Source organism: Trichechus manatus, unplaced genomic scaffold, assembly GCF_000243295.1.
Source record: "Trichechus manatus latirostris isolate Lorelei unplaced genomic scaffold, TriManLat1.0 scaffold00082, whole genome shotgun sequence".
Lineage (NCBI taxonomy): Eukaryota > Metazoa > Chordata > Mammalia > Sirenia > Trichechidae > Trichechus > Trichechus manatus.
This window is the reverse complement of record NW_004444018.1, coordinates 5,327,258-5,351,756: the sequence shown is the minus strand read 5'-3', so window position 1 is coordinate 5,351,756 and position 24,499 is coordinate 5,327,258. Positions and strand designations below refer to the sequence as shown.

At 39.4% G+C, this 24,499-nt stretch overlaps 1 protein-coding gene across 2 annotated transcripts in view; it reads right to left on the bottom strand.

Moving 5' to 3' along the window:
* NTRK2 (neurotrophic receptor tyrosine kinase 2) overlaps positions 1-24,499 on the bottom strand; it is a 437,432-nt gene that overhangs the window by 67,309 nt on the left and 345,624 nt on the right. For both annotated transcript variants that reach the window (XM_012556956.2, XM_012556957.1), the window contains one exon: positions 22,538-22,772. In XM_012556956.2, the coding sequence (XP_012412410.1) occupies positions 22,538-22,772 (235 nt within the window). The remainder of the gene's footprint in view (positions 1-22,537; positions 22,773-24,499) is intronic.

The window sequence follows — 24,499 nt, the reverse complement described above, 5'->3', positions numbered from 1 at the left end:
TAAGTGGAATCATACAATATTTGTCTCTTTGTGACTGAAGAGTTTGAGAGACTTTTTAACAGCACCTAGCTTATTTCTGAAACTTGATCATTAAGATCTGGTATAACATCACCAGAGTCCCTGAGTGGTGCAGTTAAGCCCTCAGCCACTAACCAAAAGGTTGGTGATTCGAATCCACCCAAAGGCCTGGTGATCTCTTTCTGAAAGGTCACAGCCACTGAAAACCCTATGGAGCACAGTTCTACTCTGACATGATGGGGTCACTGTGAGTAGGAATTGACTGGATGGCAACTAACAACAACAGCATAACATTACCGTTTGATTCTCAGCATAGGTTAGACCATATCGTGCCCCTTAGCTACTTTCTGTAAATGCTCCAGCTGAGGACTATTATTCCAAAACCAAACCCACTGCCATCAAATCGATTCCGATTCATAGCAACCCCATAGGGTTTCCAAGGCTGTAAATATATATGGAAGCTGACTGTAACATCTTTCTCCCGCAGAGCCACTGCTGGTTTCAAACCGACGACCTTTCAGTTAGCAGTCCAGCACTTTAACCACTGCACCACCAGGGCTCCTTGAGGACTAATATGATGATTCTTAAACTTGGCTGCACATCAGACTCACCTGAGAGGTTTGTTAAAAGCATAAATTCCCAAGTCTCATGCCCCCAGAAATGCTGAATCATTATATCTAAGGTAAAGTGCAGGAATCAAGATTTTGAAAAATGCACCCTGTGTAATTCAGAGATGTAGTCAAGCTTGGAAGCCTATTTAGTGGGGCACTTTACAGCACCAGATAAAATAACATTGCTGTGTCTCCAATAGCGTGAAAAAAATTGAGACGTTTTCTCAGTGACAGATACTGTAAGCATCTTTATAGTTGATGATTCTCTTAGTGGAGTCCAATCTAGGATGTGTTTTATCTGAGAAGTAGAATTTGTCAGGTTATATTCCTGCACTACATTCTTATACCACCAATGGGATAATCACCAAGGGAAACTGGTGTGTCTCTGCTGAGATAAATTCTGGTGTTTTTAATGTTTTATATGTACCCAGGAGCACTGCCTGGTGGTGTAGTGGTTAAGCGCTCCATTGCTAACTGAAAATTTGGCAGTTCAAACCCACCAGCCACCCCGTGGGAGAAAGATGTGGCAGTCTGCTTCCATAAAGATTTATAGCCTTGGAAATCTTATGGGGCAGTTCTACTCTGTCCTACAGCGTCTCTTTGAGTCGGAATCGACTCGGCGGCCGGAGGTTTGGTTTGGTTTTTATATGTATCCGATATTAGGTTAGGTTATTGTAACACTCTCTTGGAATTTTATAGTTTTTCATATGTGGATGTCGACCAAGCAGAAATGTGAAATAACTACCTGAGGACAGAATTTTAAGAGAGCGTTTTATGGCGAGTTGAAGGGTGAAGTCATGTGCTTGGAGTTAGGCTAAATCTCCATCTAGAAGACTCGCTAGGCTGGAGAGCATCTTTACTTTCAAAGATGTCCAAGAAGAATATTACACACTCTTCCTTGAAAGACCCTTTTAGGCAATTGTCATAATCAGTAAGATCCTAATAAGTGCCTAGGACCGTGTAAGACATGATGGAGTTCAAAAGTTGAACATACATACTCTGCCCGTAAAGCTCTTATAATCAGTCATCTACTCTTGTTTATAACTTCAGTGATATGTAACAGTCTTCAAGTTTAAAAACACCTCCACCTGACATTCTTCCTTTAAGGCCCATGTCAATTTCCATTTCTTACAAAAAACTTTCTAGACTTCATCCCAGATGCCAATAAAAATCAATTTATCTTTATCCTTCACAACATGTATCACACTGTCCAGTATTAGAGTGATTCATTTACATTTTCCTCAAGAGATTCTGTGATTTTCTTAGAGAACAGAACATGTCTCACTCAGTGTATACATGCTGAAGAGGCATGGGTAAGAACCATATATTCAATACCATCTTGGATTAATTCAGTCATTCATCTAATCAAGATGTTCTGTCCCTGTCCGGAGGACAAAGACTGTGGGAGAATGTAAAAAATGTGGAACATTATTAATATCTGCCCACACTTTTTTTTCCCAACGCCTCCTTGAACCAATTCATATTTTGAGCCTGGGGAACCTCTCTGAGGTAACAAGTAGGCTAAGATAATTTCCTCTTGCTCAGTACTCACTGTAGATGGAGAAAATCAACTCTCCTACTTAAGTAATCACTCTGTGTAGCAGGAAAACTTTAATTGTAGAAGAAGTATTATGTAAATGTAAGTTATTTAGTTTAAAAGAAAAAAAAACTGTACAGGAAGTAGCTGTTTTAAGGAGATGGAAGAAGTTGTTTTCTTTACTGCTGATTATAAGTGGTTTACTGATAAATTTTTGAAATGTCATGTTCATCATCAAGAGAGATGACAACTGACTTCTACTTCTGGGCAAGATGGCGTAACAGGAAAGAGATATACCCTCTCACCTAAAACAACCAAAAAATGGCTTAAATATACAAAATGACTGTTTTCAAGACACTAAATAGCAGGCAATGAAGGACTGTGATCCCTGAGAGATGAGAAACACATGTGAGGAGTCCTATGATTGCCAAATCTTAATTTATTGAGAGTGACAGAGGAGGGGACCCAGGTGGAGCCCAGTAAGCTCCCTAAGTTGAGAATCTGGAGAGATCAAAGCAGCTAGAATTTAAATGATAAAATACCAGAGAAGAGAGAGCTGCACACAGAGAGAACTCTAAAGATCTGCAGAGGGTCCCTCTCAAGTATTCAGCTGAGTACTGAACAGTGTATGCATGTGAGGAAACTATCAAAGGCTGGGGGAAGAACTACCCAAAAGGATTGGAGGAAACAGTGTCCAGTGCTCACACCGGGTCAGGAATAGTGCTGCTTCTTATAAAGCAGAGGCATTGGGTAGAGTACTGAGGTAAGTAGGTTCTTACCTCATTAGTGGAGAACTGAATTATTAGCCCTAAAGTGAGCAATGCTCTCGTCTGAGCTAATAATTTTTAAAGTAAGTCACAAAGAGATCAAACTGTTTCCATGTAACGTAACTGAATCCTAGAACAAAGCGCAAGAATATTCATCAAAAAAAAAAACCCAAACCCATTGCCATCAAGTTGATTCCAACTCATAGCAACCCTATAGGACAGAGTAGAACTGCCACATAGGGTTTCCAAGGAGCGCCTGGTGGATTTAAACTTCTTACCTTTTGGTTAGCAGCTGTAGCTCTTAACAACTACACCACCAGGGTTTCCAGGAATATTCATAAGAATACAAAAATATCCAGCATCCAACAGGGTAAAATTCACCATGTCTGGCATTCAATCTAAAATTACCAGGCATGCAAAAAAATATGACCCATAATGAGGAAAAAAATAATCAATCGAAATGAATCCAGAACTGACATAGATGTTCGAATTACAGGCAAATACATTAAAATATTTATTATAACGTGCTTAAAAAGTTAACTAGAGAAATGAAAGATATATATTTATATATATGCATATACATACGTATATCCACATATACATATTATATATATCTTTATGAGACCCAGATTGAACTTCTAAGGGTGAAAAATACAATGTGTGAAGTGAAAGATAACACTGGATGGGATCAATGGCAAATTTGACATTGTAGAAGAAAAGATTACTGAACTTGAAGACACAGCAACAGAAACTATCCAAAATGAAACATACAGTGAAAAGAGAATACAAAAACATGATAAGTGCTCAGTGAACCATAAGACAACTTCAAGTGGCCTAATATATGTGAAATTGGAGTTCCTAGAGAGTGGATGATGAGGGAGAACAGAAGAAATATTTGAATATGTAATGGCCAAAAATCTTCCAAATTTCTGAAAACCATAAACCCACAGATCCAAGAAATCCAATGAACTAAAGCACAAAAAATACAAAGAAAACTATAGCAAGGTACATCATAATCAAACTGCTTAAGATCAGAAATAAAGAGAAAATCTTAAAAGTAGCCAGAGAAGCAGACTTGTCATCAGAAATGATGCAAGTGAGAATACGGAAAGCAATATCAACCAATCTAGAATTCTACACCCAGCAAAAATATACTTCATATATGAAGATGAAATAAAAAGACTACTTCAGAGACACAAAAGCTGAAAGAATTCATCACCAGAATACATCACACTACAAGTAAAGGTAAATGAAATCCTTCAGGCACAAAGAAATAATACTAGACATAATTATGGATCTACACAAAGGAATTAAGTGTGCCGGAAAAAGGTAACTACATGGATAAATATATAATGTATTTTACTTATTATTTAATACTTTTAAAAATATGCCTAAGCAAAAATAACAATAACATATTGTATGTAACAATGTAATGTGAAAATAAAATGCAAGGCAACAATAGCACTAAGGTCAGTAGGAAAGAAATGGAAGTATACTATCATAAGGTTCTTATACTATACTTTCAGTGGTGTAATATCACTTGAAAGGTAGACATGGTAAGTTAAAGATATATGTTTTAAACCCTAAAACAGCTATTCAATAACAAAACAGAGTTATAGCTAATACCCCAACAAAGGAGATAAAATCAAATCATAAAATTGTTCGATTAATTCAAAAAAAGATTTAAAAAAAGCAGAAAGAGAAAGAACGTATGGGACAAATAAAAAACAAATAATAAGATGATATATTTCCACCAAGTTATATCAATAATTACATTAAATATGAATGGTCCTAGTTACTCCAGTTAAAAGGCAGAGTTTGTTAAATTAGATTTTTTTTTTAAAAAAAAGTAAGACTACAGAGGTGGGTCCAAGATGGAGGAGTAGTCAGACGCTTCCTGTGGTCCGTCTTATGACAAATACCCCCAAAAAACAAGTGAATTGATTATATGTGACTATCTAGGAGCCCTGAACATAAAGACAAAGTTGAGGAATCAGACTGAGTGGCAGGAGGAGAGAGAGATGGTTCAGAAGCGGAGAGGAGTTGCCAGACCTGACTTGGCAGGCACCTGGCACCCTGCAGGCTGGACAGGCTAGCGTGCAAGAGCTGAGGCAAGCAGTGGCACTCAGGATGCATTTTCCATACTAGGAGAGACCGAGCAGCAGAGAGTCTGCTCAAGCTTCCAGAACCAGTGAGAAAAGGTGGTCAATCGGCAAAAGATAGGTACAAGCCTCTAACCTACCATGTGGATCCAAAAAAAAACTCCCTTTTAGGAAGTACCTCTCTCTCATTTTCCTGCCCCCTCCCCGCTCTGCTCCAGATCCTGGGCAGGTTCCAGCAATTGTGATGCCCCCTGGGCTGGAAGTAGGACCCATCATGTGCCCTGAGCCATTCTCCCAGCTTTAGAAATGGAACAAATTAACAAACAGGAAAAAATAATCTGCCAGCTCCCCTAAGCTGGGAACTCAGGGCAGGCACAAACCCTTTGCCTAGGCACAGGCATAAGGGGTTCATGGACTTTGAATGCCTTTCACCACTGAATAGCCCTATGTGTTCCCATTTCAACAGCATAGGCCCTCATTAGCACAGTACAACAGGGTATATACCTGAAGCCTATTTTCATCTGTATCAGCTAGAAGAGGGAGTGGCAGATTCATGACATCTGACACTGCCCTGCCATTAGGCAGGGTCCTCACCTACTCACATCAGGGACCTGAGGACTGGTAGCTCCATCCACTCCACCAAGCCACCTGTGACAGGGGTCCAAGAATAAAGTGGTGCCTCCCAGTCCTTACAGCCAACAGCATTGGGTGCCCATAGTCCAGCTGCAAAACCCACCTACCTACGTGCTCCAGGGAACAGGGACACATCTTCCACCTAGACACTCAGAGGCAGCAGTCAGCCCCCTGCCTTGATCAGCACATGACTCCCTACTGCAGCCAGATACCGGTGCCTACTCTGATCACCCCTGCCCGTCTAGGACTGTAGGCGAGAGCCTGCATTACTCAGTTGGTGACAACCTGGACACCTGAGCTGCATCCACACAAGAAAAGTAAATGGATTCCTGGGCTTATATACCCAGTAACAGCTCTAGCCACCTAGAGACAGGATGTGAGAGCTTCAAAGATGCCAACAATCAAAGTAGCTCACATGACCAGCCAATTTGGGCACTTCAAAACAAAACAAAACAAGAAGCTAGGACACAGTAAGCAAACCTAAAATAAATAAATATAATAACTTATTGATGGCTCAGAGACAACAGTCTATGTCAAATCACAAATCAGCAAGTCACCAAAACAAACAATCAAGAAACCTGCAGTAGGAAGAGAACTTTGAATTACTTGAGGTAGAATTCAGATTAATACACAGAACTCTGCAAGATATCAGGAAGGAGATCATTCAAAATGCAGAATAAGCCAAGGAACACACAGAAAAGCGACAGAGGAACTTAAGATTATAGAGGAGCACAATGACAAATTTAACAGGCTGCAAAAATCCATAGAGAGATAGCAAACAGAAATCCAGAAGATTAACAATAAAATTTCAGAATTAGACAACTCAATAGAAAGTTACAGGAGCATAACTGAGGCAATGGAAGTCAGTGAGATTGAAGATAAAGCATCTGACACCAACTTATTTGAGGAAAAATCAAATAAAAGAATTTTTAAAAAATGAAGAAAACCTAAGAATTATGTGGTACTCTATCAAGAGGAATTACCTACGAATGACTAGAGTACCAGAACAGGGAGGGATAACAGAAAATACAGAGAGAATTGTTGAAGATATGTTGGCAGAAAATTTCCCTGATATCATGAAAGATGAGAAGGTATCTATCCAAGATGCTCATTGAACCCCACACAAGGTAGATCCCAAAAGAAAGTCACCAAGACATATTATAATCAAACCTGTCAAAATCAAAGATAAAGAGAAAATTTTAAGAGTGGCCAGGGAAAAACGAAAAGTCATCTACAAAGGACAGTCAATAAGACTAAGCTCTGACTACTCAGTAGAATTCAGGCAGGCAAGAAGGCAATGGGATGACATATATAAAGCCTTGAAGGAAAAAAAAAAAGTCAGCCAAGAATTATACATCTGGCAAAACTGTCTCTCAAACATATGGCAAAATTAGGGCATTTCTAGATAAATAAAAGTTTAGGGAATTTGTAAAAGCAAAACCAAAATTACAAGAAATACTAAAGGGAGTCTTCCGATTAGAAAATCAATAAAATCAGAAAACAACCCAAGACTAGAACACAGGGCAGAACAACCAGATACCAAGGCAGATAGGGAAGTCACAAAAATAAGTCAAAGCTAAAACACTGAAAATAGGGAAACAGAGACATCAGTATGTAAAAGATGATAACATTAAAACAAAAAAGAAGGACTAAAAAATGTAGTCATATATCTTTCATATGAAGAGGAAGTCAAGGCAATAGAAAGAAATAAAAGACCAGTTTAAACTTAGAAAAATAGGGGTAAATATTAAGGTAACCACAAAGAAAACAAACAATTCTACACATAAAAATAAAAAAGAAAAAGAAAAACATAAAGACTCAACAAATACAAAATCAACAATAATGAAAAACATTAAAAGAAAATACATGAAGAAAAATGACTCAGTACAGAAAATTAAATGGAACAGTCAACTACATACAAAAAAATTATCAAAATGACAGCACTAAACTCATACCTATCAATAATTACGCTGAATGTAAATGGACTAAATGCACCAATAAAGGGACAGAGAGTGGCAGAATGGATAAAAAAGCATGATTTGTCTATATGCTGCCTACAAGAGACACATCTTAGACTTAAAGACACAAACAAACTAAAACTCAAAGGATGGAAAAAATATATCAAGCAAACAACACTCAAAAAAGATCAGGAGTGGCAATATTTATCTCTGACAAAATAGACGTTAAAGGAAAATCCACCACTAAGGATAAGGAAGGTCAATACACCAGGAGGATATAATTATAATAAATATTTATGCACCCAACAACAGGGCTCCAAAATACATAAAACAAACTCTAAGAGCACTGAAGAGAGAAACAGACAGCTCCACAATAACAGTAGGAGACTTCAACACACCACTTTCAGTGAAGGACAGAACATCCAGAAAGAAGCTCAATAAAGTCATGGAAGATTTAAATGCCACAATCAACCAACTTGATCTCATAGACATATACAGAACACTCCACTCAACAGCAGCCAAGTACACTTTCTTTTCCAACACACATGGAACATTCTCCAGAAGCGACCACATATTAGGCCACAAAGCAAGCTTTAACATAATTCAAAACATTGAAATATTACAAAGCATCATTTCCAACCATAAAGCCAGAAAAGTAGAAATCAATAATAGGAAAAGCAAGGGAAAAAAATCACATATATGGAAACTGAACAACACCTTGCTCAAAAACTACTGGGTTATAGAAAAAATTGAGGATGGAATAAAGAAATTCACAGAATCAAATGAAAATGAAAACACATCCTACCAGAGCCTTTGGGACACAGGAAAAGCAATGCTCAGAGGTCAATTTATAGCAATAAATGCACACATCCAAAAAGAAGAAGGGGTCAAAATAAAAATTTAAAAAAATCCTAAAACTCAAACAAGTAGAAATAGGGAGCAAAACCAGTCCTCAGGGGCCAGAAGAAAGGAAACAATAAAAATTAGAGCAGAATTAAATGAAATAGAGAATAGAAAAACAATTGAAAGAGTTAACAAGACCAAAAGCTGGTTCTTTGAAAAGATCAACAAAATCAATAAACCAGTGGCCAAACTGACAACAGAAAAACAAGAGAGGAAGCAAATAACCCATATAAGAAATGAGATGGGTGATATTACAACAGACACAATTGAAATTAAAAGAATCATAACAGAATACTATGAAAAATTGTACTCCAACAAATTTGAAAACCCACAAGAAATGAACAAATTTCAAGAAACACACTACCTACCTAAACTAACACAGAGGTAGAACAACTAAATAAACCTATAACAAAAGAAGAGATTGAAAAGGTAATTAAAAAACTCTCAACAGAAAAAATACCCTGACCCTGACGGCTTCACTGGAGAATTCTACCAAACTTTCAGAGAAGAGTTAATACCACTACTACTAAAGGTATTTCAGAGCACAGAAAATGACGGAATACTCCCAAACTCATTCTATGAAGCCAGAATAACCCTGATTCCAAAACCAGGTAAAGACACCACAAAAAGAGAAAATTACAGATCGATATCCCTCATGAACATAGATGCAAAAATCCTTAACAAATTCTAGCCAATAGAATTCAGCAACATAGCAAAAAAATTATGCACCATGACCAAGGAGGATTCATACCAGGTATGCAGGGATGGTTCAACATTAGAAAAATGTAATGTAATCCATCACATAAATAAAACAAAAGACAAGCATCATATGATCTTATCAACCGATGCAGAAAAGGCATTTGAAAAAGCCCAACACCCATTCATGATTAAAACTCTCAGCAAAATAGTAATAGAAGGGAAATTCATCAACATAATAAAGGGCATTTATACAAAGCCAACAGCCAACATCATCCTAAATGGAGAGAGTCTGAAAGCATTCCTTTGAGAATGGGAACCAGACAAGGATGCCCTTTATCACCACTCTTATTCAACATTGTGCTGGAGGTCCTAGCCAGAGCAGTTAGGCTAGAAAAAGAAATAAAGGGCATCCAAATTGGTAAGGAAGAAGTAAAAGTATCCCTATTTTCAGATGATATGATCTTATACACAGAAAACCCCAAAGAATCCACAAGAAAACTACTGGAACTAATGGAAGATTTTAGTGCAGTATCAGGATACAAGATAAACATACAAAAATCAGTCAGATTCCTCTACAAGAACAAATAGTACTTCAAAGAGGAAACCACCAAATCAATATCATTTATAATAACCCCCAAGAAGACAAAATTCTTAGGAATAAATCCAACCAGAGATGTAAAAGACCTATACAAAAAAACTACAAGACACTACTCTGCAACAGACCAAAAGAGACCTACATAAGTGGAAAAACATACCTTGCTCAGGGATTGGAAGACTCAACAGTGTGAAAATGTCAATTCTACCCAAAGCAATCTACAGATACAATGTAATCCTGATCCAAATTCCAACGACATTTTTTAATGAGATGGAGAAAAAAATCACCAACTTCATATGGAAAGGGAAGAGGGCCCAGATAAGGAAAGCATTACTGAAGAAGAACACTACCCGATTTTAGAACCTATTATACTGCCATGGTAGTCAAAACAGCCTGGTACTGATACAACAACAGATACATAGACCAATGGAACAGAATTGAGAATCCTGACATAAATTTGTCCACCTATGAGCAGCTGATATTTGACAAAGGCCCAAAGGCCCTTAAATGGGGAAAAGACAATCTCTTTAACAAATGGTGCTGGCATAACTGGATATCCATCTGCAAAATAATGAAATGAGACCCATACCTTACACTATGCACAAAAACTAACTCAAAATGGATCAAAGACCTCAATACAAAATCTAAAATGATAAATACCATGGAAGAAAAGATAGGGAGAATGCTAGGAGCCCTAATACATGGCATAAACAGAATATAAAACATAATTAACAATGCACAAACACCAGAGGAGAAACTAGACAACTGGGAGCTCCTAAAAATCAAACACTTATGCTCATCAAAAGACTTCACCAAAAGAGTCAAAAGACAACCTACAGACAGGGAAAAAGTTGTGGCTATGACATATCCGATCACGGTCTAATCTCTAAAATCTACAAGATACTGAAAAACTTCAACCACAAAAAGACAAATAACCCAATTAAAAAATGAGCAAAGGATATGAACAGGCACTTCACCAAAGAATACTTTCAAGCAGCTAACAGATGCTCATGATCATTAGCCACTGGAGAAATGCAAATCAAAACTACAAGGAGATACAATCTCACCCCAACTAGGCTAGCATTAATCCAATAAACACAAAATAATAAATGTTGGAGAGGTTGTGGAGAGACTGGAACACTTATACACTGCTGGTAGGAATGTAAAATGGTACAACCGCTTTGGAAAGCAATTTGGTGTTTCCTTAAAAAGCTAGAAATAGAAGTACCATATGATTCAGCAATCCCGCTCCTTGGAATATACCTAGAAAAGTAAGACCTGTCACATGAATAAATATATGCATACCCATATTCATTGCAGCACTGTTCACAATAGCAAAAAGATGGAAACAACCTAGGAGCCCATCAACGGACGAATGGATAAACAAACTATGGTATATTTATGCAATGGAATACCAAGCAATGATAAAGAACAATGATGAATCTGTGAAACGTCTCATAACATGGATGTATCTGGAAGGCATTACGCTGAGTGAAATTAGTCAGTCGCAAAAGGACAAACACTGTATGAGACTACTATTATAAGAACTCAAGAAAAGGTTTAAATACAGAAGAAAACATTCTTTGAAGGTTACAAGGGTTGGGGGGAGAGAGGAATTCACTAACTTGACAGTAGACAAGAATTATCTTAGGTGAAGGGAAGAACAACACACAATATAGAGGAAGTCAGCACCCCTGGACTAAACCAAAAACTAAGACATTTCCTGAACACAACCAAACACTTCAAGGGACAATGTAGCAAGGACACGGGTCTGAGGACCATGGTTTCAAGGGACATCTAGATCAATTGGTATAACAAAGTTTATTAAGAAAATGTTCTGCATCTCAGTTTGGTGAATGGTGTCTGAGTCTTAAAAGCTAGCGAGTGGCCATCTAAGATGCATCAATTGGTCCCAACCCACCTGGAGCAAAGAAGAATGAAGATCACCAAAGACATAAGGAAAATATTAGCCCAAGAGGCCACATAAACCAGAGACTCTAACAGCCTGAGACCAGAAGAACTAGATGATGCCCAGCTACCACCAATGACTGTCCTGACAGGGAACACAACAGAGAGTCCCTGATGGAGAAGGAGAAAGGTGGGGTGCAGAACTCAAATTCTAGTAAGAAAACCAGACTTAATGGTCCGAATGAGACTGGAGGAATCCCGGAAAGCATGGCCCCCAGATTCTCTATCAGCTCAGAACTAAAACAATTTCTGAGGCCAACTCTTCAGACAGGGATTGGACTGGACTGTGGGGCATAAAGTGATACTCGTGAGGGGTGTGCCTCTTAGTTAAAGTAGATACACAAGACTAAATGGGCAGCTCCTGTCTGGAGACGAGATGAGAAGGCAGAAAGGGATAGGAGCTGGGTGAACAGACACAGGAAATCTGGGGTGGAAAGGAGGAGTGTGCTATCACATTATAGGGATAGCAACTAGGGTCACATAACAATGTGTGTATACATTTTTGTATGAGAAACTAACTTGAGCAGTAAATTTTCACCTAAAGCACAATTTAAAAAAAGGAGAAAAAAAAAGGAAGACTATTTGCTGCCTAAAAGAAATGCACTTTAATTACAAAGAAAAACAGGTTAAAAGTAAAAGATGGCAAAAACTATACCATGTTAACACTAATTAAAAGAAAGCTGGTGCAGCTATCCTAATATCTGACAAAATAGATTTCATAGCAAAGAATATTACCAGAGATAAAGTTGTTTTCACAATGATAAAGTTCATCAAGAGAATATAGAAATAATAAAGATACATGCACCTAATAACAGAGATTAAAATACAGAGGTAAAACTAATAGACCTGCAAAGAAAAATAGATAAATCCAGTTACAGGCAGAGATTTTAATACCCCTTTCTCAATAATCAATAGAACAAATAGATATTCCATAATGATGCAGAAAACTTGAGCATCACTGTCAACCAACTTGACTGACCTAATTGACATTTATAGAGCACTACTCCCAAAACAGCAGAATAGACATTTATTCCAAGTCCACAGGAAAATTTATCAAGACAACCATATTCTAGAACGTAAAGCAAATCTCAGTGAATTTGATAGGATTCACATAATATATAGTATGTTTTCTGACCACAATAGAATTAAATTAGAAATCAATAACAGAAAGATCCCTGGAAAATCCTCAAATATTTGTAAACTAAAAAACACACTTCTAAATAACCCATAGATCAAAAAAGAAATCGAAAGAAAAATTATAACATATTCAGAACTGAATGAAAATGAAAAAACACCATATGAAATTTTGCAGGATGCTGTGAAAGCAGTTATCAGGAGAAAATTTATAGCACTAAACAACTATATTAGAAAAAGAAGAAAGGTCTTAAATCAACATCTTCAGGTTCCACCTGAAGAAACTAGAAAAAGAAGAAGAAATTAAATTCAGAATAAGCAGAAGACAAAAATAATCAGAGCAGAAATCAGTGAGACAGAAAACTACAGCAATAACAAAAAGTTAGAAAAAAAATAAATGAAACCGAAATCTGGTTATTTGAGAAGATGAATAAAATTGGTAAAACTCTAGCCAGACTTACCAGGAAAAAAGGAAAGAAGAAAAAAATATCCAATATTAGGAATGATACAGGTGACATCACTACAGATTCTACAGATAGTAAAAGGCTAATAACGTATAGTATAAACAACTTGATGCCAATAAATTTATAACCTAGATGAAATGGGACAATTCCTTGAGATACATAAACTTTTATGCTTCTCTCAAGAAGGAATATATAGCCTGAATAGCCCCATATCTATTAAAGAAAACATTGAAGATGTAGTTAAAACTTATCTATAAAGAAAACTCTAAGCCAAAATGGCTTCACGGCTGAAAAGGAAGGAATTCTTCCCAAATCATTTCACGAAGTCAGTATTACCTTTATACTAAAACCAGGCATTAAAAAAAAAAAAAGAAAGAAAGAAAAGAAAACTACAAACCAATATCCATCAAAAACAGGTGCAAAATTTCTAAACAAAATTTTAGCAAATAAAATACAACAATATATAAGAAGGATAATACATCATGACCAAGTGGGGTTTATCTCAGGAATACAAGGTGGGTTTGATATTCAAAAATCAATTAATGTAATTCACAATATTGACAAACTAAAAAAGAAAAACCATGTGATCATTTCAGTATAAGCAAAAAAAAAAAAAAAAAATTTTACAAAATCCAACATCCATTCCTGATCAAAATTCTCTACAAACTATGAATAGAAGGGAACTTCCTCAACCTGATAAAGAACACGTACAAAACACCTATAAGCTAACTTACTTAATGATGAATGATACTTAACGATGAAAGAGTAAATGGGGTAGGAGGGAGGCATTACAAAGGGGTATGAAGAACCTTTTGGAGGTGATGAATATGTTCACAAGCTTGATTGTGGTTATTTTTTCATAGATGTATATATGTCAAAACTTATCCAATTGTACACTTTACATATGTGTAATTTATTATGTGCCCATTATACCTCAGTGATGTTGTTTTTTTAAAAAAGAGATGGCAACGTATTCTGCTATTTCTAATGAATAGTTGTCTTATTTTAGTGACATATGTAATGACGAAAATCTTGGTTCTTGTACCAAAAATATTTTAGAAGCAGAAAATACTCTTGAAAGAGGAGGAGAAGGAGGAGGCAGAGATGAGAATAAACCAGAGGCTGAAAAATCTTCAACTTAGAACATCATAAAAATATACAGGGACATAATCATTCATTATTTGTTCATTCAAAAAATGTATACCCTTATATATAACAGTCATAATGTCAGGCACTGAGGTAAAAATATGGAAAAGACAGGCTCTGGCAAGAAGATGTTCATAGTTCAGATGCACAAACATCATCATAATAGTAGGTGCCAAGTGTGTCTTGGAGGGATACACAGAGCATTAGGTCAGGAAAGGAGCCTCCCTGCCTTCAGGGAGTTAGAGAAAGATTCTAAAATTTAGGAATCTTTTAAAAGCTCATAAAAGCTCTTTTGTTGGGATAAAAAGTAATGAAGTTATTGTTTATTAGTTCTTTAATGCTAGAAGGAGTCAGTAGCATATTGTTGTTGATGGGTGCTGTTGAGTCAATTCCAACTCATTAGGGATCCCGTGTCAGAAAGTAGAACTGCCCCATAGGGTTTTTCTTGGCAGTAACTTTTATGGAAAGGAGCCCTGGTTGTGCAATGGTTAAGTAGCTCAGCTGCTGACCGAAAGGCTGGTGGTTGGAACTCACTTGGTGATTCAAACTCACTCAGCAGCTTCTGCAGGAGAAAGACCTGGTGATCTGCTTCCATAAAAATTACAGCCAAGAAAACTCTAAGGGGTGGTCACATAGGATTGCTATGAGTCAGAATTGACTTGACAGCACCCAACAACAACAACAGCAATGTTTATGGAAGCAGATTTCTAGGTTTTTCTCTTGAAGGGCCACTGGGTGGGTTAGAACTGCCAACCTTTTGGTTAGAAGCCAAGTACATATCCATTGTACCACCAGGGCTCTGTCAGTAGCATAAACCAAAAAACCAAACCCATTGCCGTCAAGTTGATTCCAACTCATTGCAACTCTATATCACAGGAGATGTCAAAACATCATCTGTCCATCAAGATCTTACAGTCACATGGTGTCTGAGTTTAGAAATTCAGTTCCTTTATTTGAAGTGAGCAAGCTCGTTAATGATCTAAAGTTGTTCTTCACTTTTTAAAAGGTCACAAGGCACATTAATAGATTGAGGGCCCTGAGGAATTCTGTATCAAGTACAATTATTGTTTACCTTAGGGATCAGAGATACCTTTTACTGAAGAACACCCACTGACAGCTCATGGATGCAGTTTGAGAAACACTGCTCTAGGCAAATCAAAGACGTACAGGGTGGAGATGTTAGTATCTGTAGGGTAGATCTATTTTTGTAAGTTGACAGAATGTAATCCGATATGTCTTTTCCTGTGTAAAAATTCTCAGTGGCTTGCCACTGCCAAAAAAATCAAGTCCAAAATCTTTTAACACTTCAACAGGCCCCTGTGAAATCTAATAATTGCCTAAATAGCCTACTTTGTTAGCTTCAAAAGGGTGGCAAAGAAGTCCCCATTCCCTGGCCACACATCCTGATAGTTACACTGCCATCCCTCTTCCTATGCCTCCCTCCCCAACCTGGCCCACTGCATCTTGCCAATAGAATAATTTGGTGTTCATCCCTTAAAATACCTTCTCAAATGTCATGTCTCTGTGAACCCTCCTCTGACTTCCTAAAGTAGGTTGGAGGTGTCCTCTTTTGGGTTCCCAGTACATATCTCTATTGCAGCATGTATCACACTGTATGGAAATGTCCAAGACCTCCTTCAAGTCATGTGCCTTTTTATCTTGATTCATTTAGAATCTAGTCAGCATATAGCACATAGTAGTTGCTTTATAAATGTGTGTTGAACAAATGAATGAATGAACACTCATCCTGTTGCAACTCCAAAGCATACATAATAGGTTCTTAGGAAGGCTTGAATACAAATTTAGAATCTTGAAACAATTTATGTAAATCTAGCTTAATTTAGAATTTGTCTGAACTCAATGTTCTGATTTCTTCCCTGCAGACAGGTTCCTTTAAACTGTGTTCTGTAAGTGTTATAAAAGGCAGAAACTGAAGATGATTTCATAAAATAAACAACCTCTTATGTTTCTGAGGTCTCTTTAGTCAAAAGAGCCCAAACAGAAAGGGTTATAATGCTTCATATGAAAGTTAAGAGTTACTGTGCTAATATTACATATCAATGAGGGAAATAAGGAAATGACACATGGAAAAGAGAGTTAATGACATAGAGGTCATCCCTCTTGCAGGGAGGAGTTGACTTGTCCCTTAAAATGACTGTGTGCCCAGTTTCAAGGATTCTAAGCATAGTACAAGGAGCCCTGGCAGCACAATAGTTAAGTCTTTGGTTGCTATAAATGCTCACATTGTATAAATAAATGTTCACATTATATGAAGATATTCCTTAGAAAAACAAACATTCTTTCGAAGACCAAGGTACGAAAATTAACCTTTGTTATTTCTTATCTGCTTGCCCAGTTCTTAAATTATCTTAGCCCTCTCCTCCTTTCTGTGGCTCAGGACCTCATTTTCTAGTTCATTAACCCTCTTATTTCAGGGTGGGCAGAATAAAGGAAACAGTGCTGATGTTCGAATCAGTTCATTTTGCTGCTTTTTATATCAGCAGGTCTTAGTATGACACATCTTTCTTTTTCCCTGCACTTAACAAACTGGAACTGAGCACCTAACGCTGATTTCTTAGACTTGTTGCTGATATCATTTTTATTCTTTCAGATTCTGATCGTGGCCTTGATTAGCCAAGTTCTATTTCTTTGCTTCTTTAAACTTCCACTGTAAATCAATTTGCCTATTCTACTTCCTTTTCTTTTAACTAGAAGATGAATTAAAGGATAAGGTATCTTACCACCCCAACATAAAGCTAACACCTGAGGGAGAAATGGGCTTAAAAGTCAGGATTTCAGATGTTTGGGGCTCTCTGTTCACCTACAGATCACATTTGTTTTAAGCGCATGTTAAACCCAAACGTGAAAACTACTAAAGCACACATCAAAAAAATTTCAATGGATCCACTGTGGCACTGTAATGACCAAGTAGAGTGAGACCCTAGGTCTCTGACAGGCAGAATGTGACAAAAATCTGGTTCAGATGTTTCCTAAATGGTAGGTTTTGCCAGTAGAGAGAAGGAATAAAAAAACAAAATAAAAGACTGGTACCGCAGAGCTGCTAATTAAAACAACTCAGAGAACATAAATGCTAGAGTAATTCTGGACCCGCCATATAAGGCTGGTTTCAATGCAAATGCAGTGTTCCGATTTCTCCCTTCTCTGGGAAGGTATAATTAACTCAGCTGCAACAGGGTAAAAGCCCTGAGGCAACTGTTTCTGGGGCTACCAGCTCCCCCATGATGCAGGAACAGCTGCCACTCAGCCCCTCCTGCCACAGGTGGCTCAGAGCTGTGACCATCCTACAAGGCTTCTCACAGCCACCATGAGCAGAAGGCTCAGACTTTAGTGGGATCAGTTCTTGCTTAAAGATAAGGGACATGCTAACCCTCAATCTAGTTGACTCCATGCCCAATAGCCATCCTTCCCTATAAGATAGACTTGGCTAATACAAAAATCTTCCCCCATCCCCCATTTACTGTGTGTGGCAGAAAAGAGTTTTAACTTTGCTGATGCCAGCCTGTGTCAGGACAACAACTTCTCATCTGGGAGTTTGAGGCAGGCTGTTGGAGAGAACAGGAAGACAATAATGAAGAAAAACTTACTTAAAATGCTGGCAAATGAGAAAAACTGAACTGTTGGGAGAACATATTACTCCAGCTGCTTTGTTAGATCGGATCAAGAGACACCATTATGGACTTAACTCTCAGCTTATCAAGGATCCAACAGGTAGATAACTAAAGTGAAAGCAGGAGTGTTCTGGGAAACAGCCACTGCAAGATGCACTGGAGTTCACATACATAAAGAGAGCAACAACTTTGGCTTGTCCACTGGGCAAACTCAACAGAATGGACCCCATTGATATGCTATTTTAACAAGCAAAAGTATTCCAAGAATGAGTTCTGTGATGATAAATACTCACTTTCATCAAACTAATAGATGAACCATCATTGTGAAATTTTAAAGAAGGCAAAATTGAATTCATAATGCCTTTGTTTTCTTACATTGCTATCAAATTGTCTGCCTTACGGTCATCTTCCACTTCCCCACAGTCTCCTGCCCTTTCACACCTATTAAAAAAAAAAAAAACACTGCCGTCAAGTTGATTCTGACTCATAGGGACCCTGCAGGACAGAGTAGAACTGCCCCATAGGGTTTCCAAGGCTGTAAATCTTTATGGAGGCAGACTGCCACATCTTTCTCCCATGGAATGGCTGGTGGGTTTGAACCACCAACCTTTTGGTTAGCGTTTGGGCACTTTAACCACTGAACCACCAGGGCTCCTATTCCCACATATAATGGAGGCCAATTTAAGGCTGGTTCTTCTTCCTCACCCTGAACTGGAAAAAAAAAGAAAAACACAACCAAAGCAACAAACATACAAACCCTGCAACTGTAACTGAGTAGTGACCAAGGAGGGGAGGAATTAAATAAATGTGGAATCTGAAGCCCATTTCTCAGTGACTGGGAGAGTTCCAAGAACATTTAACAAATAAAGGCACTGGGAATCCTGATTTCTCCAGAAAGGAATTCAAAAGGAAGTCCTTTAAGATCTTATCGCCTAAGTAGAAGGATTTTCTTTTTAACAAATGATAATAAAATATGATAAACGACAGACGCCAGGGTTTTTACAATGTGTAAATGGCAAAGATTAATTTCTTATGTGCATAGCGATGGACACTATTTTGCTAGCATTTTTCTTTTCAGTCTTTTAGTTTATTGCATATAATACACATACCACAGTAATGACCCTTTTAAAGTGTACAATTAGTGGTTTTTAGTATATTCACAATGTTATGCAAACATCACCAGTCTAGAATTCTAGAACTTTCTCATTACCTCAAAAAGAAATCCCATAGCAGTCACTCTCCCATTTCTTCTTTTCTTCCAGCCCCTGGCAACCACCAATCTACCTTCTGTGTCTATGAATTTGGCTACTCTGGGTATTTGCTATAAATGAAATCATACATTATGTGGTCTTTTGTGTCTGGCTTATTTCACTCAGCATAATATGTTTAAGGTTCACCCATGCTGTAGCGCCAATCAGTACTTCATTCCTTTTTACTGTGGAATAATGTTCCATTTTATGGATATGCCACATTTTGTTTATCCAGTCATCAACCAATGGACATTTGGGTTGTTTCTACTTTTTTTAGCGATTACGAATAATACTGCCATGAACTTTTGTGTACCTATTTTTGTACGAACCTATGTTTTTAATTCTCTTGAGTATACCTAGGAATGGAATTGCAGGGTTATATGCTCTTTGTTTAAAATTTTGAGGAACTGCCAAATTGTTTTCCAAAGTGGCTGCACCATTTTACATTCTCACCAGCAATGTATAAGGGTTCTAATTTCTCCACATCCTCATCAACACTTGTTTTTATCACAGCCATCTGGGATAGTTAATGCTATGTGTCAACTTGGCTAGGCTATGATTCTCAGTGGTTTGGCAGACTTTGGACCGACTGCTTTTCCATAATGTAATACAATGTAAATACCTCCATGACGTGATCTGATTTGATCAGCCAATCACTTGAATGGGAACTTTCCTTGGGGGTGTGGCCTGCCTCTTGTGTATAAACAGATGTTCTGGCAAGGTTCACTCTCTCTCCACCCTGCACTCTTCTTGTTGCCTGACCTCCAGTTCTTGGGACATAAGCCTGCAGAAGTCTTCAACTTGTCACCTAACCTGAAGATCTTAGGTTCATTGGCCTCTGTAACCATGTGGGAGCTCTGGTGGCACAGTTGTTAAGTGTTTGGCTGCTAACCAAAAGGTCAGCAATTCGAATCCACCAGCCGCTCTTTGGAAACCCTATGGGGCAGTTCTACTCTGTCCTACAGGGTTGCTGTGAGTCAGAATCAACTGGATGGCAATGGGTTTTTTGGGGGTTTGTAAACATGTGAACCAGCAGAAGCCTCTAGCCTGCCACCTGGCCCACAGATTTGGGGCTTGTCATCCCCCACGACAGTGTGAGTCATTTCCTCACAATTATGTGAGGCATTTCCTTGAAGCAAATATCGCTCTCTATATTTATATATATGCTTCATGGGTTTTGCTCCTCTAGAAAATCCAGACGAAGACACCATTCTAGGGGAGATGAAGTAGTATCTAATTGTGGTTTTCATTTGCACTTCCCTGACAGCTAATGATGTTAGGCATCTTTTCATGGGCTTATTGGCCATATCTTCTTTGAAGAAATGCCTATGCGAACCCTCTGGCCATTTTTTAATTTGGTTGTCTTTTTATTGTTGAGCTATTCAGACTTTTCCCCCTAAATTATTTTTCTAGAGATTCTTGTAAGGGAGGATGTTGAATCCCATCCTAGTCCAGTCCTGGTTTTGGAGGTGAAGTGTAACTTTGTATGGATAATAATAAGATTGAAAATATTTATTGACCATTTATTGTGTGGCAGGTACTTTGCAACTTTACTAACTTACTGCTAAAGAGAAAGCTGGAGCCCTGGTGGCACAGTGATTAAGCGTTTGGCTGCTAACCAAAAGGGTGGCAGTTCGAATCCACCAGATGCTCTTCGGAAATCACATGGGGCAGTTCGACTTGACAGCAACAGGTTTTAAAGAGAAAGCTAATGCTTGGGCCACATGCTTCTCCTTTAGTTGTCCATCACAATCTGCAAAGCTTTGCCTTAAAGAAGCACCTGTATGTTTCTTTGTCTCCTGAGACAGGGAGACAAATGCATCTCATTTCCTACCAGGGAAGCAGGGGCCAACAGAGAGGCATCCATTGGTAGAAAAAATCCATCCCGCCCATCATGCTTTAGTTATCTAGAACATACTGGTCAGTGACTACTCAGGGCTTGGAACACTTGAAGTTAAGACTGTGCCCACAATTCCTGCAAATACACCCAAGGGAATTCAATTTGACCTCTATTCCTTCTTGCCAAACACAAAGTGGACAATGCAAACACAATGTGGACAAAACACAAGGTGGGAAAGAAAGAAACACCACAAAACAATCTAAATAGAATATGCAGCAAGACAATGGATTTATTTCCTTAGACCAATTGTAGCAAAGTTAGCTCAGCTAAAATGCAGAGGTATTGGCGGTGAGTGAGGAGCCATAGGGGTGCAGGAAACACCAAGAAGCCTCCCTCCACAAAAATAAATAATAATGGGAAAAGACAACAGTGAGGAATGGCTTTTCTTCATCAGTCCAGTCCTATGGCTTTCATGACGCTAAATACATCAAACAACACAAACATTGTGAAAATAAATCAAGTTATATGTCTTACTTCTGCAGCCAGTTCAAACTGCTGCAAAGACTCTTAATATACATACAGCATATTCATTCCTTTTTCTTCCCAGTTTCTTCCCCTCCCCTTGAAAACCAAACATAACAAATAAGAAAAGCAAACAAGAAAAGCAAATTGACGGCTCTGAGGTGGTGGAACATCACCACATCATGACTTCAAGGTGCCAGATATATCCCTTTTCTCTCATACCCAAGGTCCAAGATCTCAGCTAGCAAATCAAATACGCCAGGCAGCCAATTCTAGATAATCAGCGGGTTTTAATTATTGTCTATAATGCCACACCTCAGTGGTCTAATGGAACCCCCAGGCCGACTGGGTGGAAACTATTCAGCAGCAGGCAGGACACAGACTCTTATATCAGACCAAGAAAGCCAACAGCTCAACCACTTTCAACCAAGAGAGTTCTGTGAGGGGACTTCCAACATTAATGTACAATTACGATGGAGACAAGTTTACCTTAGTTCAAACCTCAGACAAAAGCCCCTAACATCCTTTCACGGAATGAAACCAAAATCTCAAAATCCTTTACCCTGGAGCCCACCAGGAATTCCCCCGAGCCCTCGTTTCTGGGTTCCCCTCTGAGAATGCTCATGGGGAGGACTTTTCTCTCTGAGACACCACCCACAGCTCTGGAGAGCCACGTGGAGAGCAGGATGGTGGGGAGGGGGTCCCCATTGTTAAGACAGAGGTCCCTGGGTCTGCTCTTCTGTGGAGCAGCAGTCACTCACCCTGTAGTAGTCGGTGCTGTACACATCCCGGGACATGCCGAAGTCCCCGATTTTCACCAGGAGGTTCTCCCCGACCAGGCAATTCCGCGTGGCCAGGTCCCGGTGCACGAAGTGCTGGGAGGCCAGGTAGACCATGCCTGCCGCTATCTGCTGGGCAATGTGCAGCATCTGTGATTGCGTCAGCTCTGTCGGTGGGTTGCCTTCGGCCATCAGCACCGCGTCAGGCCCGTGTGCCCTGGGGGAGGATACAGAAGGGTTGCTGGAGCCCCAGCTTTCTGACTCTAGGAGTCCTCCACCCCCATCAGCTACTGGTGTTAAAAGAAGCTGCCTGACTCAGTCTAAAGAGGACAGGAAAGTGCTTCACCCACATTTTGCCTCTACATCCCTGAGCACACAGGCTTCATTTCCCAGAGTCTGGAGAATTTCCAGTGCCATGTGAAAGCTGCCCCCCACCAACACGCAGGTCTCCGGATCTATGCTGGGGTTTAGGCACTGGCCAGGGCACCTGACCCTACAAAGCAAAAGGTAGCTGAAGCAAAAACACAATACACTAGGTGAGAGGTTGGCTCTCCCAGAGAGACAGGTCAGTACCCCATGGGGTCCCCACACCTGCCCTTCCAGCCATAGCCTGCAGCAGAACCTCCCCGCCCCCAATCTCTTCAGAGTGCCGCCACTAGTGCGAGAGGTGGCAGCTTTCGGTCTCCCCTATGCCACCTGGTCTGTAGCCGGGCATGGCTTCCAAACTGCCCTTGTTGTTCTAGTCCAGTTCAGCAGGGGCCCCGGTATTCTCAGCTTTAACATGCATTCCCGAGGAAAAATAACATCTCCTTCTGCCCACCCCTTCCCCCGACCTCCAGCTCAGCACAAGGACTGGTCACCACATATGAGAGCTATTTTTGAATCACAACACGTTTATTCTCTTTCTGGGGAAAGTTTTATTCTTTACATTATTTTGGGGGGTGGGGCGCTATGGTATTTTTTATCTTCTTTTTCTTCTGTCTTATACATCTGGCTTTTTCCCAGCTATGTGACGACTTAAGGCATCTTAAAACCGGCATGGGCCTCGCGGAGGGGAGGATCCCGGCTTTAGGATGCCACTGTCTGCAGCGTGCTCTGCGCTCAAAAATCCTGTACTGTGAGCCAAGGTTGGCGGCACGTCCCCCTAATGGCCTGAGGGGGCGCTGCAGGGCAAGAAATCAAGGCACTGCGCTGGACTCTGCCCGGGCTGGTTAAAGGGCTTCTCCCTTGCCAAGGCAAATCAGAGAGAAGATCGCCCGCAAGACATTTTGAAGCACTTGAAATAAATCTAAAGGATTTTAAATAAATTTCAAAGTGAGTGACCCCACCTGCTGGGTTCCAGAACTGTGTGAGTACTGGGCAATGGGAGTGCCAGAATCATCCAAGAACACGTGCCACGGCTGCCCCTCCCCCCAGCTCCCCGCCTTGGAAGGAAGATATCAAGCTAGTCGTATCTCCCGGTTAGTCCATCACAGCGCCAGCATACAGCGACTCCCCTTTCCTTGATTTCCAAAGCAGCTGTCAGCAGGCCTTTCATTCTTGTATTCCCATAGCACGAAAACTGGACAGGCAGCTGGGGAGCTTCCCAGTCCCACCAGTATCCAGCACCATGAACCTGGGCAAGCCTTTTAGCGTCCCCAGGTCTGCAGCATCCCTATTAGTTAAAAATGCAAAGGGATATTATGCTGAGTGATCTTTCAGGTTCCTTTTATCTCTAAATATCTGGATTTCACCATTCTACAGGGAGGAGCTTCCCGTTTCTGCACAATGCAAGTCCTAACACATTTCATCTCCATTCAAACTACACCCTCCAACTCCCTCCTTGCAGGTTGAGAAACATCGCTGGGAAAGTGTTTTGAGGCTTTCTTCAGCTCAAAATCTCTCACTGGGGGTAACAGGTTTTGAAGTACAGTGGCCGAGGCTCTGGAGTATCAGAACTTCATT